Source organism: Anguilla anguilla, chromosome 14, assembly GCF_013347855.1.
Source record: "Anguilla anguilla isolate fAngAng1 chromosome 14, fAngAng1.pri, whole genome shotgun sequence".
In the NCBI taxonomy this organism is placed as follows: Eukaryota; Metazoa; Chordata; class Actinopteri; order Anguilliformes; family Anguillidae; genus Anguilla; species Anguilla anguilla.
Genome location: NC_049214.1, coordinates 18659432 through 18676132, shown reverse-complemented (window position 1 = coordinate 18676132; position 16701 = coordinate 18659432). Strand labels below are relative to the sequence as shown.

At 44.4% G+C, this 16701-nt stretch overlaps 2 protein-coding genes across 2 annotated transcripts in view; one reads left to right on the top strand and one right to left on the bottom strand.

The window, feature by feature from the left end:
- The first annotated feature begins 335 nt into the window (after positions 1-335).
- On the top strand, positions 336-13068 carry dbh (dopamine beta-hydroxylase (dopamine beta-monooxygenase)). The gene is made up of 12 exons (XM_035391253.1): positions 336-772; positions 5036-5182; positions 5285-5542; positions 6394-6570; positions 7779-7881; positions 8128-8294; positions 8586-8729; positions 9220-9258; positions 9617-9676; positions 10823-10950; positions 11043-11202; positions 11635-13068. The coding sequence occupies exons 1-12, from the start codon at positions 449-451 to the stop codon at positions 11767-11769; spliced, it is 1842 nt and encodes a 613-aa protein (XP_035247144.1). The 5' UTR covers positions 336-448; the 3' UTR covers positions 11770-13068.
- sardh (sarcosine dehydrogenase) overlaps positions 12149-16701 on the bottom strand; it is a 42347-nt gene continuing 37794 nt past the window's right edge. Inside the window, exon 21 of the mRNA XM_035391251.1 lies at positions 12149-15122. Coding sequence (XP_035247142.1) covers positions 14997-15122 — 126 coding nt within the window. The 3' untranslated portion in view covers positions 12149-14996. The remainder of the gene's footprint in view (positions 15123-16701) is intronic.

Below are 16701 nucleotides of genomic sequence, written 5' to 3'. Positions count from 1 at the left end.
GTATGAACATCTTTTTTGTGGCCAAGTCACAGTTTAACAGAAACTTGTACCTCACAGAATTATCTCTAACTTAGTGAAAGTGCCCTTCTGGTCCAAGCCCCCAAATCTAGCAGAGATTAAATAGGCAATAAAACTCACTTAGTCTGGCTGAATTGCCATTGATAATGTCCATGGTCAATTAGGATCAATTAGAGACTGGCAGATGTCGAAAAAGTACCTGACCAGAGGGCTAAAGAAACAATCGAATTTCATCAACAAACGTAATCCAATTAGGCCAGACAGAGCATGAGTGGTCATGTGCCAGTGCTTTTAAAAGCAGGAAGAGAATGGGATGACCACATCCAGGCAGAGTCATAGGAGGAAGAAACCCCAGAAGGATAAGTAAAGATAAGAAGGCAGAAGATCACCTGCTCAGAGAAAGTTCAGAGGAGGAAGGGAAGCCAAGGACATGAGACTACTCAACAGAAGCCTCAGTCTGCAGGACATGACGCTGATGTATCTTACCATGCTGGCGACTTTAGTGGTGATCTTAGTGGCGTCATATCAGGCGGGCAGCTCCTCTGGGGTAAAACTACCATACCACATTCCCCTGGACCCCAAAGGCGACCTGCAGCTGTCCTGGAACATCAGCTATGCCCTGCAGGAGCTCTACCTGGAGCTGCAGGTGAGGGACCTGCATGAGGGTCTCATTTTTGGCATGTCCGACCGCGGGGAGCTCTTCAACGCTGACCTGGTCGTCCTTTGGAATGATGGACACAAATCCTACTTTGGGGTAAGAGCTGGCTTGACCTCGATTTGCCTACACTTGACGTCTTACTGACACCTTTTCCCAAAGGAACACTTGCTGGTATACCCATGCCGCAATTCTTCATGTCTCACATCCAATCAGATGTGCTAAATTTCATATGCAAAAAGCTACCCAGTGAACGCTAAAAAAACATAGGAGAACTGCTGATGTCACTTGATCACTGTGAATTGATGGTTGAGCAATGGATGAGCACTAGACTCTTAGATATTGTGACTAACATGAGCCTTTATGTTTCTTAGCATTCTTGATGTTTGACATAGTGTAAGAATATGATATTTCATCATGGTCTTTACAGTTGACAGAATATTTAAGTGATTGTAATCATCAGTTCCATGCCCAGCATTGCATGAAAAACATTAATGAAACTCCGGAAGTCACCAGATGAGTACTGTACTGTTCAGCTGGGCTTGAAATTGGACTCTTCTGGTCCTATTATTTATGAGCTAATTTAGCTTATAAGACACTGAAGGATCTATTTTGAAACCACATTCTAATTTCTCAGGAAATGCCAATTGAGAAGATCCTATATCAATCATTACTGGCAATAGATACTCTCTCTCTCTCTATATATATATATATATATAATAAGAATAACCGAAGGTTGCAATGTTACATTTTTACTGCTATTACAAACTGAACCAAATCCTGTAAACATCGAGCTTTCATAAAGCTCTCCATACACCACCAACAATAACCAGATAAAGCCATTTATATATTACACTGCATGTATCTATTGTGGCTAGCTCCATCCAGGCTACCAGTCTGGGAGCTGCCGTGGAGGGTACTGCCTCCCTGCACCTGCCCAAGCAGTCTTTTTCTCTATGAGAAAGAAAACACCTAAGTCTCAAAATTTATTGAAAGATGTTTCCCAGCAACCATGGCTGTTTGAAGTAATATGCGACCATTAGAACTAGAGTTTTTAAAAATGCTGAATAAATTCCACCTTCACAAATGGGTTTAATACCCTATTTAAACTGGCATAAAATTTGATTTAAATATTATAGAAATATAACATTAATATATTAATATAATATTAACATAACACAGAATTATTTTTTAGCATCTGAGGTGTGGTGACCATAAATAAATAAATAAGCACGGCACATTGTGAAATATGAGCACAGTAAATGCACAAACTCTACGAACGTAAGGAGGATCTGCTGTCCAGAATAGGGCCATGGCAATGCTTCCTCTTAACCAAACGCATACCACATTTCCTACCTGAATTAGTTTAATCCAAAGACACACTTTTGAATAGAAAACCATGTTTCTCTGGCACAAGGTGAAATAATGAGAATGGATGACTGTGAAGCGATGGGTGGGGGAACATAATAATTAAAAAGGCAATAAAATCCAAATGCTATAAACAAAAATCAATGATCACAAACAAAAATACAATGAGTATATCTGTTGCAAAAAATAAAAATAAAAATACTCAGAAAAGGTTGGCCCACCTTAATTCTTTGATGATGTTTCGGGGATTTTCAAATTCATCACGCTGTAAAAAAAGAAAATGTTTATAAATGTTCGTAGAAATGCACAGAATTTCAAAACACTGTCAAAGTCATGAAGAATAATAGCAATATCCCATTATTTAATGTCCATCCCATAAAATAACAGGATCTATACAGTCTTTTACTCTTCATTAAATGTTTTTTCACTGGCAAAATTGCTGCCAGTCTTTTTATAGTTTTTTTACAGTAATATCTATTTGATCTATGACTTAAACATCCAAGGAGGAGTCTGTTTCATTCTGAGGGGGATAATTTTATATTGTGGTTCCTTCTTATCAGGAAAGGATAATAAAACTGAAAAATATCACCACTGATAATTTAAAAAATAACACCATTGGTAAATATATATGTGCACTAATGAAAAATGTGATATGCAATGACGTCATTGGATTCTTTCTTAAGATCATGCCAAAAATGAAGTAAGGTGCCCTAATATCAGGAGGAGTCGCTTGTCCACCAAGATAGCTAGCTAGTTTTTTTAAAAAAAGTTTCTATTGTTAACCTATATTGTAAGCAAGGGGTAAGATTGAATGCATCCTCTGCTGCCATATCATTTTGGGACAAAGTTTCTTATATTTCCTGTTGAGGACTGAATATATTTAACTGACGGGCATGATCCCACTCACCCTGTGCACACACACAAGCTCTGTGTTCATGCTGATTCCGCACAAGATCACAGGCTCCCTGTCCCACTCCGTGAAAAAGGAGAAAAAAGTCGCAAGCCAAAACAGAAGGCAGTCACGTCAAAGTCTTTTTTTTCCTGGTGAATATTTAACCGCTTGCCCTGGGGTGTTTAAACATGCATTATGCATCTGTTTTTACTCCTGACCATTTGGTACTCCTCTCTTGAAATGAATCTTGAATGGTTTGGCGCTCTGTGTACCCAGGAGAAAATCTGAGAGGGAACAAACAAAGCCCTTTAAAAGCCTGGGATTTCCCCCGTCAGAACTACAGCATGTGCCCCCCCGGAGAACCAGCCTGAAGAGACAAACAGAAACTGATTAATCTAGACAAACTGTCTCTTCTCTCAGTCTGAGAATTAAAAAATTGTGTCCTATGAATCTATACACTTAGTCCTGAGCTATTACAACAGTCTGGAAAGTGTTCTGTAATACTATTTACAAACACTGATGCAGCAGCACCGTAATGATTACAAGAGACAGACTCAACTGTTGCACTGACTCAAGGGACTCTCCACCTGGGAAATGATATCTGAGTAGCTACATCAGCGCCAAGCATTCCTACACAAAACATTTAGCTCAATGCAATCAATTTACCAAATAAACCGCTAATAAAATCAGTTAAAATAATGATTTGTGAATGATCTTCTGGCAGTCAGAGCACTGGTAATCAGTGGATTACCCTCCTCGCTCTAAACCGCAATACTGGGTGGTTTCACACAGTTTCACTAACCCTGATGAAGCAATTTATAATGTCATTCAATGGGATATAATGCATTGGCATACAGTGAAAACACACAGATATTGCTTAAAGTAGAATACTGACATGATTTCTTTTTTTAAGCAGCTGTGGCAATAAGGAAACTACCTTGAGGATGTTGAGAATGAAATGCCATAAGTGATTCCATTCATTCAACTGGTAAACTCCCAACACATTTTAGATTCTGGATGCAGGCGGGCACGCATCTTTTCTACCCTCACTACCTCTCCAAACGAACCCACTTGGATTTCACCTTAGAATATACAATTTCACAGATAATAATTGGAGTTCACAGATTATACAACCTGGACATGCCCTTAGCACCCTGTAACTGATTACGGCACCTCCTGAATGAATCCTAAAAAGTGTAAAATGCGTCTTCTTATAGAAATCTCTTACAGATTACTGTTAGACACAATTACCTGTGTAAGGCACTGTTGCTCCTAAGAATCACTGTTTGCCTGGATGTAAACACTCCTCCCCTCCTGCTTGCCTGCACTTCCCAGGCCCCGCCCCCTGGTGGTGGAGGGAGCTTCCCATAGTGGTCAGGGCAGCAGCGACCCTGCCCATATGCTGATGCAGACTGAAGACCCACCCCACCTCTTCAGACTGCCCCAGGGCTCCCCTGACCCTCTTTATTTATCCTCTTTCTTTCTTCAGTTGCCTTCTGGGATAGTGGAGATAGATTAGCTGTATAACAGTATTTACTTTTGTTGACAATAATAATTGCTGGTTTGTTCCACTACCCTCACACATTGATGATAAAAGGGCCCTTTGTGCCTTCTTGGTGATAGTACTTTTGTGCTCCAAATAATCGCAGGTTTTGTCTCTTAGGCGAATTACTGTAGCCATGATATAAAAGTCATGTAGCCATTATATAGTTTAGTAGAGCTAAAGAATTCTCAAATTAGCTAGGATGCATATACTTATACTGGCAGTTCAGTAACTATGTTCTTATTCCTCCTGTGAAATGAATATTAATGAATGTTGCCATGGTAATCTTGTGCTCAATGCTGCCATGGATAAATGTGTCTTTCAAATAAATGAATTAAGTGAATAAAAACACCTTAGCCTTTCTACATACGCATTCATGATTAAGCAACTCACTAATGAAGAAAATAAAAATGAACTTTATTATTCATATTGATTTTGCCCTCAACCTTTCATCTGTGAAGTTGTGCACTGAAGTGTTTATAGACTTGGTGAAGTCCAGCAAGTGTTATAAATGATAATGTTTCCAGATTCTGATGTGGAATGCATTTTTTGTGTTCAGGATGCCTGGAGTGACAGCACTGGTCATGTGACACTGGACAGCCAGCAGGACTACCAGTTAATAGAGGCGAGACACACCCCTGAGGGATTCTTCCTGCTTTTCAAGAGGCCCTTCAGCACTTGTGACCCCAGAGACTATGTCATAGAGGTACAATATCAACACAAACAACTTGCAGTTACCTACTCAAACCATTTTGTTACCACTGCACATGCGCATTGTGTCATGTCTAAAATGCTGTGTGTTGTGTAGGAGGGCACAGTCCATCTGATTTTTGGATTACTGGACAAGCCACTGACCTCCCTCGAGCAACTCAACCTCTTCCTCATCCACTCTGGAATACAACGGGTCCTTCTCCTCCGGCCGGACAGCCCCTCCATCTCACTGCCCAATGACGTACGGACCCTGGAGGTCCTGGCCCCGTCAATCACCATCCCTGAACAGGAAACCACCTACTGGTGTCATGTTTACCAGCTGCCTCGCGACATTCCCAAGAACCACATCGTTATGGTAACCCTGTCTACATTTCATTCTTGTGATGTGTTACTATTTACAGGTACAGATTATGGCCATCTTTTTACTCATATATTCAGAAATAACACAGCTCAAAATCTGCCCCACTTATATACTCACCTAACAGGAACCCTTTCAAGAACATTCCAGTTAGAATCCCATGAGACTGTGAGATAATATTGTGAGATATTGTTATGAGCATGTTCTCTAGTCTGAGAATGTATTTGTTGTTCCATACAGGTTTTATCCAATGTTACATACAAACATACAGGTAACATCCTATTATGGTTATCATTTGATTATGAAAAAACACAACGGAGGATACATGTAAAATAACATAAAATATGTAATGTTCAAAGACACTTCCTACAATGTTACTTTAGACAGGACACTTTTGGGAACATTTACCCCATTTTTGCAGAAATGTTCTGCGAAAAGAGATATGTGAGGCAAGCTGAGCCACTCAACATGTGCCTCTTTGCTGATGCCTCACCTCCCCCTTCATCCAGTCACAGGCTGCATAGGGGACATATGGTGAGGAGAATCTGGGAAAATTAGCAGTGAAGAAGAGGCCCACTAAGCAGTCATACAGTAGGCGTGTCACCAAAATGCAGAAAGCAGTCATTTTACAGTGACTATATGCAATTATATTAAAAGAGACAAGATAAAAAATAATGGCAATGTTTTTTCTGCATGAAAGGGTTTTTTTTTTTAATAAATGATGTCAGTACACAAACCAACTAACAAATGTTTGTTTGCATACTGTGACTGCTCTCACTTTATGATTGCAAGTATGGAGCGTGACAAGCTTCCTTATTGAGAGTAAACGGTAAACTGTGTCTCCATAGTACGAGTCTGTGATCACCCCTGGCAACGAGGCCATCGTTCACCACATGGAGGTGTTTGAGTGCGCCCCTCAGCTGGAGACCGTGCCCCAGTACAGCGGCGCCTGCGACTCCAAAATGAAGCCCAGGAACCTGAATTATTGCCGCCACGTGCTAGCTGCTTGGGCCATGGGGGCAGAGGTAACCGTGGCCACGCTGGCAGAACTCTTCACATGATACATCCACACCTGGAATTCTTCCCCACTTTACCTCCGGTTACATCCACATCAACCTGGAATCAATGCAGGCTTCAGGAAGCACCATCACCTGCTGAGGCCATGCTGCGTGTATAAGGTGTCCTCAGGCCCTGGGTTCCATCTTAGAGGAGTTGTCACAAACAATGTTTTGTAGTTCCCAGCACTAGACTAAATGAAGGACAACGAGATACCAAACACGCCGAGAGACACGAACGACGATGACAAATCCAATCAGGAGCAAAGTTTTCCTTTCAGAGGCAGCCCTGTTTTTCACACAAGGGCTGCCAGCCTCAGTATAGATGTGAACAGGCAGTACAAGGCAGAGGCGTCTTGATGGATGAGGATCACAGCCAAGAACGGGTGCTAAACAAGGGGGGACACCAATTGGATTAGCAAAAGAGCAAAGTAAATGAAATCATGTGTTCGGCCGGGTGGCAAACAGAACTGAGGAGACGAGATTAGGTGGGAAATATTAATGCCTTTTTCGTGTTTTATTGTTTTCAAATTTGAAAGAGGGATGCGGGGATGGTTAAGCCATGAGTATGGAGGTAGAAGGGGAACAGTTATGTAACCCCTATCCCAAATTTATCTGCAGCACCAGCTGCCAGGAGAAAGCTAGATGGGTGAAAAGCACTGACTGAGACCTATCCACGAATAACCGGAACGATTTCATCTCCATGAAAGACATTCTGAAGGTGCTGGAGCAGGAATGGTCACTGAGTTCCTGTGAGGGTATAGCCTGAGTAAGGGACCAGTACAATCACCTATGGACTTAACATGCAGTGTGGAAGGCAATTCTGGTGCATATCCATCTTGTTATGGGCTTAAAACTTAAAACGTAGAGTCAGTGAATGGAAATTGTGTTCATGTTTATCGTGACTTCAGGTACTCTCATCCACTATTTTAATTCAGCTGCTTTTAGTGGATGCATCAACATCTTCACAGCTCAGTGGGTGGATAGACACACACACACCCACACATATTCATGCCACATTATGTGCACTTCATACCCAGGCTTGCTGACTGCCTCCTATGTTTACTGAGAGCGTCTCTTCTGCACCGTCTCGTCCTTCGTTGCGGATGATTCGCTTGCTGTGGTCCCCTGACCAATCACGGCAGTTGCACAGTTTAAGTACTGATCTGTGTTGGCAGGCTTTCTACTATCCCCCTGACGCTGGACTGCCTTTTGGGGGACCACAGTCCTCCAGATTCCTTCGTCTGGAGGTGCACTATCACAACCCACTCCTAATCTCAGGTACTCTTCTTAAGGGAAACATTTTCCATAATGATACATAGAAGTGGCTGCACATGTGTTACATATTGTTCATTACACAGGTGGATATATTTACTGAGGCAATTACATTTCTCTGGGGTACCACAGTGCCCCTAAGTTGAACATGAGTCCCACAGGTCATAACTTCTAAGTCTAACAGTCTCCGTTTCTAATGTTCCCCCTCAATACCCTCTACCTTCTCCATACAACTCCGCTGATATCTTTTAGGTCGCCAGGATTCTTCCGGGATCCGTCTGTACTACACGCCCACTCTGAGGAAGTATGACGCCGGGATCATGGAGCTGGGCCTGGTCTACACCCCAATCATGGCCATCCCACCCAGAGAACCGCACTTCCAGCTGACAGGATACTGCACAGCCAAGTGCACCCAGACGGTGGGTACCACTGCTACCTTTCCCCAACCCAGCAGCATGATCCACCATAGTGGGGAGTTTGACTGATTGAATGGCATCGCGTTAAGAGCTGAAAATCACCTATATTCACCCCAGAGGTCAGACACATAGATCTGAGCTGACCAACACTAGCACTGCAGGCAGAGGTTAACGGCTGTCACACTGGTACAGGAGGTGAATAACACTGATTCTCTGCAGAGCTATTACAGCAGGACAGGCCCGCCCGATACACAGAGGAGTGACGCGCCCAACCCTTCTCTGCCCCACCCCTAGGCCCTGCCCCAAGGAGGGATCTTCATCTTTGCATCCCAGCTGCACACTCACCTGGCAGGGCAGGGCGTGAGGACCGTGCTGGTGAGAGGGGGCCAGGAAGTGGAGATTGTGCAGGAGGACAAACACTTCAGCACCCACTACCAGGTACCACACACCTTCTGCCTCTGTCAGGTACCACTTCAGCACCCACTACCAGGTACCACACACCCTCTGCCTCTGTCAGACACCATGCCCAGCGCACCAAAACATGCCGCATGCAATTACGTGCATCTGAAGGGTTCAGGGCATACTTTTTCACATTTTCTTTTCAAATTGGTTAAAAATTTTTTGTTTTTAATCTTTTGGGAGGATGTACGTTGTGGTGCACTTTGTTAGAGTATGATTACAACTGACTCAAACCAAATGAGCTGCAAACACTAACAGTCCTGCTGAGTATAAACCTGACTCACCTGTGTCTCACGGCCTTTGAATAGCTCAGAGCCGCCCTGCAAACAGAGTTCCACACACTCACTCATTTACCTCCACAAGCTTGGCTCTGGGAATTTAGAAACAAGGATTCAACAGGAAATGATCGTGTGTGTGCTGCTGCATGCTCAAACCACGGTTGAATACATGCGTTTGCTTTTATCCTCAGATAATCCGAACACTGAAGAAGATGGTGAATGTGTTACCTGTAAGTAGCTACTTTTGTCTGTGGTGATGACCTGAGGTAGCAGATTCAGACAAAGAGGCACTAGTATGACCAAGATAGAAACTGCAGTCACTGCAGCAACAGTAAACAAATAAACAGGCCACTACCACTGTCAAAACTATTCTTTTTAGTGTCCGTATTAACACCCTTTCAAAGCACTAGTGCTGCAACTATAGACCGAATACACAAAGTAATCTTGACTACGGTTAATATCCTTTGAGAAAAAGCTCTGCTATAAACAGAAACAAAAATAAAGACAGTACTGCAGCAATGAGGCACTGGCCTGAAAGGCAGTCCCAAGGATGCACCATGTTCCCTCATAACTGTATTTATGGCACAGGGTGATGTCCTCCTGACCAGATGTACATACAACACTGATGACAGGAAAACAGTCACTGTGGTGAGTCTCCTGAGTGCACACACACGCGCGCACACACACACACACACACACACACACGCACACACACCCACGTGTTCCAATTTATCCCTCATGTTAAATGACTAGCAGTAAAAGGGTCTGTAGTGGAGACAAATTCACAACTCCCACCACTCTGAAAGGAAGCATTAGAGAAAAGAGGCTGACATTTGTATGTCAAGTCAAAGCACATCCATAACAGTGCTGCGATTGCAGACCATGCAGAGGGAGCACAGATCAGCTGAGACCCCCTAAGACACAGAGCTCCAGAAATGCTTCGCACGCTCACGCACACACACACACACACACACACATGCACACATGTACACACACGCCAGCGCAAGCTCCCACACACACACACACACACACACTCCTAAGACACAGAGCTCCAGCAGTGCTTCGCACACTCACACACAGACACACTCACACGCATGCCAGCGCAAGGTCCCGCACACACACACACACACACACACACACACACACAAACCCCTCAGACACAGAGCTCCAGCAGTGCTACGCACACACACACACACATGCACAAGCACACACATGACAGATAATGCCAGTGCGCATCCATTATCAGCAGTGTACATATATCCTCCCTGTTATCCTATTAAAAATACTAGATTAAAAAAAAAAAAAAAAAACTTAATTATGTTTTATTAGTCACCACTCCTCTTTTCCCTGAAGTGAGGAAGTCATGCAGATGCTTCGTAATGATTTTTAATCCAATAAACAGAAGTAAAGGTCACAGAGAAACAACAGCCAGCGCTGGTAAAGCTCAGTCATCCCACTGGCAGCGGACACAGGGGGTGGGGAGGTGGTGGACAGGCGAACGCAGGCCAGTTGTGTGCTCTTAGCACACAGCCCGTGTTTACAGAGGATGTGTGGATGGAACAGGCGAAGCTGTGGCCCCGGCAGGTCGGACTTACTCACTTGGGAAAGCTTTTCACTGAGCTCAGAAGAGCACTGCAGCCGTAAGGTTTACACAGCAGAGAAGTTAACTTGCATTGAGTTGAGCTGATAGTTGTGAACTGCTGACAGCATTGTGTTTTGTCAGCACAATGCTAATATGTTAGCAATGCTAATTTAAGAAGGCTCAGGCGCTGCCCCTGGCTAATCTGTCCACAGGGAGGATTTGGTATTGAGGAGGAAATGTGTGTGAACTACGTCCACTACTACCCCCGAACTCAGCTGGAACTGTGCAAGAGCCATGTGGACCCAGGGTACCTGCAGAAGTACTTCAACTTCATTAACAGGTGAATTACCTTGCCGCCTGTGACAGACGCACTGTAAGTATTCCTTCATTCGACTTGAAAACCGATCCAACTGCCGTTCGTCCCCCTGCCAGGTTTCAGGGAGGCGACCCCTGTGACTGTGGGCAGACCAGCGTGACCGAACAGTTTGCCTCCCTGACCTGGGACACCTTCAGCGCAGAGGTGCTGAACTCCCTCTACAACACCGCCCCCATCTCCATGCACTGCAACCAGTCCACAGCCCAGCTCTTTCCCGTGAGTACCAGCGCCACCGGTCCCAGGTCCCTGGAGCACACTGGTCTACGGCTGCAGGCTACCCCACTGCAGCAATGTAACGTCCCTGCTTCCCCTCACCACACCCTGAACTCAGCCGATAATCCCGCCCAACCGCCCTCTGTGATAGACAAAGGAATGTTTCAGAAATGCTCCCTATCCTCCACTCACTCCATTCCAACAGGTTCAGTTCACAGATGTGTTTTCTGCTCTCCCAGTGGAAAGTGTTAATGTGGTGTAAGAATCCTCACCTGCGCTGGTGTGCCCTTTTCTGTTTTAATGAGCCCAGGTGTACAGTATCCTGATGTGTGTGTGTGGGGTTGGGGGTAGGGTTCAGATTTTAGAGACCACCTGCACCCAGCAGTGCCTCTACCCTGTGCCTCATTGCTGGCTGTGTTTGACTGTCTCTGGCAGGGGGACTGGGAGAGACAGGAGCTGCCCCAGGTCACTGCTCATCTCCAGAGGCCCCCCTACCCCTGTGAGAGTGCTAGGAGTCCTGTGGCCCGTTCCGACTCGCCCACCGAGGTGCGGCCCAACAGCAGGGCCTGAGTTCCCGCACACAGGGCATGAGTTCCCGCCTACAGGGCCAGAGTCCCCGCCCACAGAGCCAGAGTCCCCGCCCACAGAGCCAGAGTCCCCGCCCACAGGGCCAGAGTCCCCGCCCACAGGACCAGAGTCACCGCCCACAGCGCCAGAGTCCCCGCCCACAGCGCCAGAGTCCCCGCCCACAGAGCCAGAGTCCCCGCCCACAGAGCCAGAGTCCCTGCCCACACAGCTTCCAGCAGCGAACCTTTAACTCGTCTGGGCTCCTGGGTGAACCAATCTCTGCAGATTAAGTTCCCAGCTGATGTCAATGCCTCAGTCCTTCCCCACAACCCTACTCATGCAACACACATTTACAGAAGCCATAAATAACAATGCAACATTGTCCAATCAAAAGCATTTATTTCCCACAAGCTGTAAATATGGCAATTTAACAGTTAAGACTTTAAATGGGGAGACGCTTATGTCTCATTGCAACGGAAAAGCTAATTAAGCTTGCATTGTCATGCATTGTATGCTTTACAACAGTAATTTATACAAAAAGTCACCTGATTTGCTTCCAATAATACCAAATGCAGTTTTTAAACACATTTCAAACTGGGGTTCCAAATATGTAGTAAAATATGGTTTACAACTATGGATTAAGACTCAAATCTCACTCAAATATAACAAACTCAGAACCACTGGCAATGGCATAGGAAGCACACAGGCTCAACTTTGATCTCCTCTTTCAATGAATATGCCTTTGCAATTTTAAACACAATCACCCCATTCCCAATAGCAGTGAGCCATGATCTAATTTAATAGTATTGAATTGTATTGTATTGAAGAATAGTATTGAATACCTCTGTACCAGATGTCTCATTAACATTTTCTAAATGTAATAGAACTAAGTCACAAACATCCATCATAAGCTCAAATCTAGCCTTGAATAATATTTTAACATTGAAAGTAAAAAGTGTCGGAACACAACAAGCTGAGAAACCATTCTGATAAATTATATATTAGTAATTTATCTGTGAAATTATGTTTCTTTACGGATTTGTACTAATGTCTATGGGCTCATACTGACTTATTTGTTAAGAGGAGAAGCATTTAGAAACTGCTTTATGTCCTCTTAGATAAAACAGTGATCTTGGCACTCATAGTGGCATATCACCTTTAAAATGGCTGGCCTCCAGCACAAACATATTGCAAACACTTTTGCAGTAACTAGAACTACTTCCTTTGCCCTCACGAGCTAGCATGCACCAAAACAAACAGATTAATATGAGGTCTGCTGCCTTCTGAACCAATCCTGATACAGATATGGGACAAAAGAACTAGCACAAAAATGACTTCATATAATAGCTTTAGGTTTTATAAAATCACCCTTAAAAGCAAGATTAGTAACATTATGGAAAAAAACAGCATGAGAGACTTTTAAATTAGTTTTGACTGATAAAATAAGACATTGCTACAAAATTATCAGTTTGTTAAAATTAAAATAATTCCACAATCTCCAAATTCATGTTATCTAAATTCATGTAAAATATGTGGTAAAAGGTGCAGATGTACCCAACAGCATCTCCACCTGGTTATTCAAGGAAATCAGCTCAGAAGTGGACTGCTATCACATGGCAATATCCACACACTAATTTACAATGTACAAAAATAGACGACTTTTTCTTATTTAGTGTCTCCAGGTAATGAATTCAAGCTTGCGTTCTTGTGTTTAAAAGGTCAATATCCAAAGTTGTTTCGGATATTTGGCTAATGACCAAGCAGCACTATTGCACATCTGATGGAAGCCACGTACTTTCACATTCACGCAACCAACATATTTAGTGCATTAACAGCACGCTGGAAGATGAAGGAAAGATCAAAATTACAGAACATACACAGAGAGCACATGCTATCTAAAGAATATTTAAGAGATCATTTCCCACGATCAGCTTTGTAAGCATGGCAGCATTCCTAAGATTCACAGAGCATATTTCCCACAGCTTCCCTCCTGAGAAGGTTCACCATTATAAATAAAACATGGCCGCCATGTTGGTACAACGTTGAGAATGTTCACCGCTGTAAATTAATCATGGCCAACATGTCAGTGTGTGCTCATACAATGTTGCATCTCATAGACGCTTGGTGCCAAGAGGGCCAGCGAATGCGTTTGACCTAGTTATTTAGAATGATATCATTCCAGTCACCAGTCATCATTTTATGATAAGATACAATTAAAAAACCTAAGCATCTAAAAACTTGTTGAGAGAATGCATTTCTGTTTCTCTGTACTTTTGGGCATTTGTAAAACATATGTGATGCATAAGCTTGGGCAGGGCCTCATTCTTATCCTCAGACGCAGAGTGATACTGAATTGTGCAAAGGAATTAGACGTCATAGCCATGGTATATGGTTAATATACCACGGCTATGAACCAATCAGATTGCTTGATCTGAGCTACCCGTTTTATAATGCTTAATTATTACGTCTGATAAATGCCAAGGGGCAACTGTGCTTATAAACTGCAGCTCAGAAAAGATAACCGCGTCGCACGTGAACATGCGTTCATATGTGCATGCACGAAATGAAACTCGCGCTTTCCAGCAGCAACCTCTGTGGGGTCTAGTCCAGACAATATATGGGCGTGATAGCACTCCTCATAGGCGCACATAATTTTAAAAAACAAGACAATGATTATCTAGTGTCTCAGTCAAGGTTTAACAACAACTCTAGAATAATGCAAGACGGAAAGCAATGGATTGACATTGACTACTGATTAAATATTCCTATTCTTAGACTGACAGATGGACTGACAAACTGTTTTAAAGGAGGGAGGACTGTACTGGGAGCACTGGGGTGTCAGGTGGGACTGTGTGGCAATGGCAAATGGTTTGCATGGCTCACGGGTCAGGTAGGAGGGCCCCTTAGCAGAATTTTGCTAAGGGCCCCAGGGAGGTCAGGACTGGCTCTGAGCATGGGACTATGCTGTACTCTGATGATAGACTGAAAGTCTGGAGAAACCTATGCACCATCTGAGGCTTGTATGAGGGTTGTCTTGATCTAGTGAAAAAAGATAAAGTAATTGGAAATGTCTACCAGTTGCCAATAACCCACCTTATGCTCAAACCTAAATAACGTCCACTTAAAACAAGATCTCACAAAGCAGTCCCGGCAGACCCTCCCTGAGTTGGTAAAGATGACGTGGGCTTGGTTTTGGCTCCGCCCCTAGCCCGCCACATCCTTTCTGGTGCTCAGTAGATCCCCTTCACGCGCTTGTTTTCTGCGTCAAAGGGAGACTTCAGATGAGCCGTAGCCTCGTAGACCACGCCCATCCGCTCCAGAGTGAATTTCCCGCTCCTCACAAAGTCGGGGCTCACCTGTAAGCAAGCAGACACACACCCCTCAGAGGCCTGTCCCCTCAGCGCACCTCCACTGTGCCCCGCCCAAAAACAAGCGTTTCCCATTCCAGAATGTTCCGTATGCATTCCCCACCTCATGCTATGTGGGACGCTGCTATAAGATGTGATGGATCTGTTTTTTACATGCTGTGTTACATTGTTCCCTTTGATGTCCCACTTTGGTAAAGGCTGAGTACTGCAAGACAACGAGCCTCAAGCCTCAGCGCTGTGCAGCCCTTTTCCACATTGTTATGAAACATTTAAACCAGCTAACTGACGTCTCAATGTCAAAAAAATTAAGGGAAATGAGTCGCCTTGCTTGCAGCTCCCCGTTCCCAGTCTGTCAAATTAGCTCTTTAGAAAGGAGCCAGTGCCAGAACCGATAGCTCTGAAAAATTCAAATCATCGTAAGCTCAGGACTGGATGTGGCTTCAACGGGTTCATGTAACAAGTTTAGCAATGCGGGCAGAACTAACGAGGGCTGAGGAGCAGAGCTGGATTTGCTCTCACTCGGCCTTACGTAAGCACTGATGCACTCTGCACCCGACAGCCGGTTGCCCTGCAGTCACGAACCCCCAGGGGGCACTACACTCTACCTCTGCTACTGCATGCCCTGATTAGGCAGAGCAGAGGGTCCTCACTTCAGCCTTCAGCAAAGCTTCCTCCTCACCTCTACATGTCCATTCCTGCACCTTCCTTCTTATGGACAGAAGTCACATGCTTTAACAGGTTCTTTCATCACCGCTGGGTCATTCACTAATCCTGCACTGCCAGTATGCTTCACCTATATGGAATCTAGAAATCAGTAATCCGGGGAACCTTTAAAGCCAACTATATGCACCCTTTAGGGAACTGGAGCTGGTCAATGCTCATACAAAATAGGTCAGCCAGATATTTAAAATCTTAATTCTGTAATAGGTGTGCAATCTCTGAAGACTCAATCTCTATCAACTCTGATGCATTAAGGAGAAAAAGTGGTGGGTTGTTAGGGTGTCCACTTGGCTCTCACATTTTTCTTTGAGAGAGAGAGAAAAAACCCAGCACTCCACAATCACATCAGCTCGGGGAGTAAGACGCTACATCTCCAGGTCCTTCCCTGTCACAGAGTATCTGCTCCCCTGTCACTTCTCATCAAGCGCTTATCCCTTCCCATCTTATCACCCTGTTGCCTTGGTGACACACAAGAGGTCTCATCAGCTGTGACAGGCAGCACCCTGCTGAGGGTCAGAATGGAGACGCGGAGGGCAAAGGGGTATAAATCAGAGGGAGAGAGATATTTCACCCCTGTGGATATCTGCCACCAGGATGCGTATTTCTACCTGGCAGAGCAGTGTGAGCAGCAGGGGCAGCCTGTGTCTTCCTTCCCTGGGGTCAAGCTGTATTATTTAACGTCCATGATAAGAGGAAAGGAGAGGACCCAGCACACATCACCCTGTCCTGCTATATTTACGTCTGCTGCTTGGTGCTTACACATGAACAGTGAAAGCAGCCCTCAGAATACTGAACAGAAAGCCAGGCCCTACAGCACTGACCAGTCCTCCCACTGAAACGCAGAGGG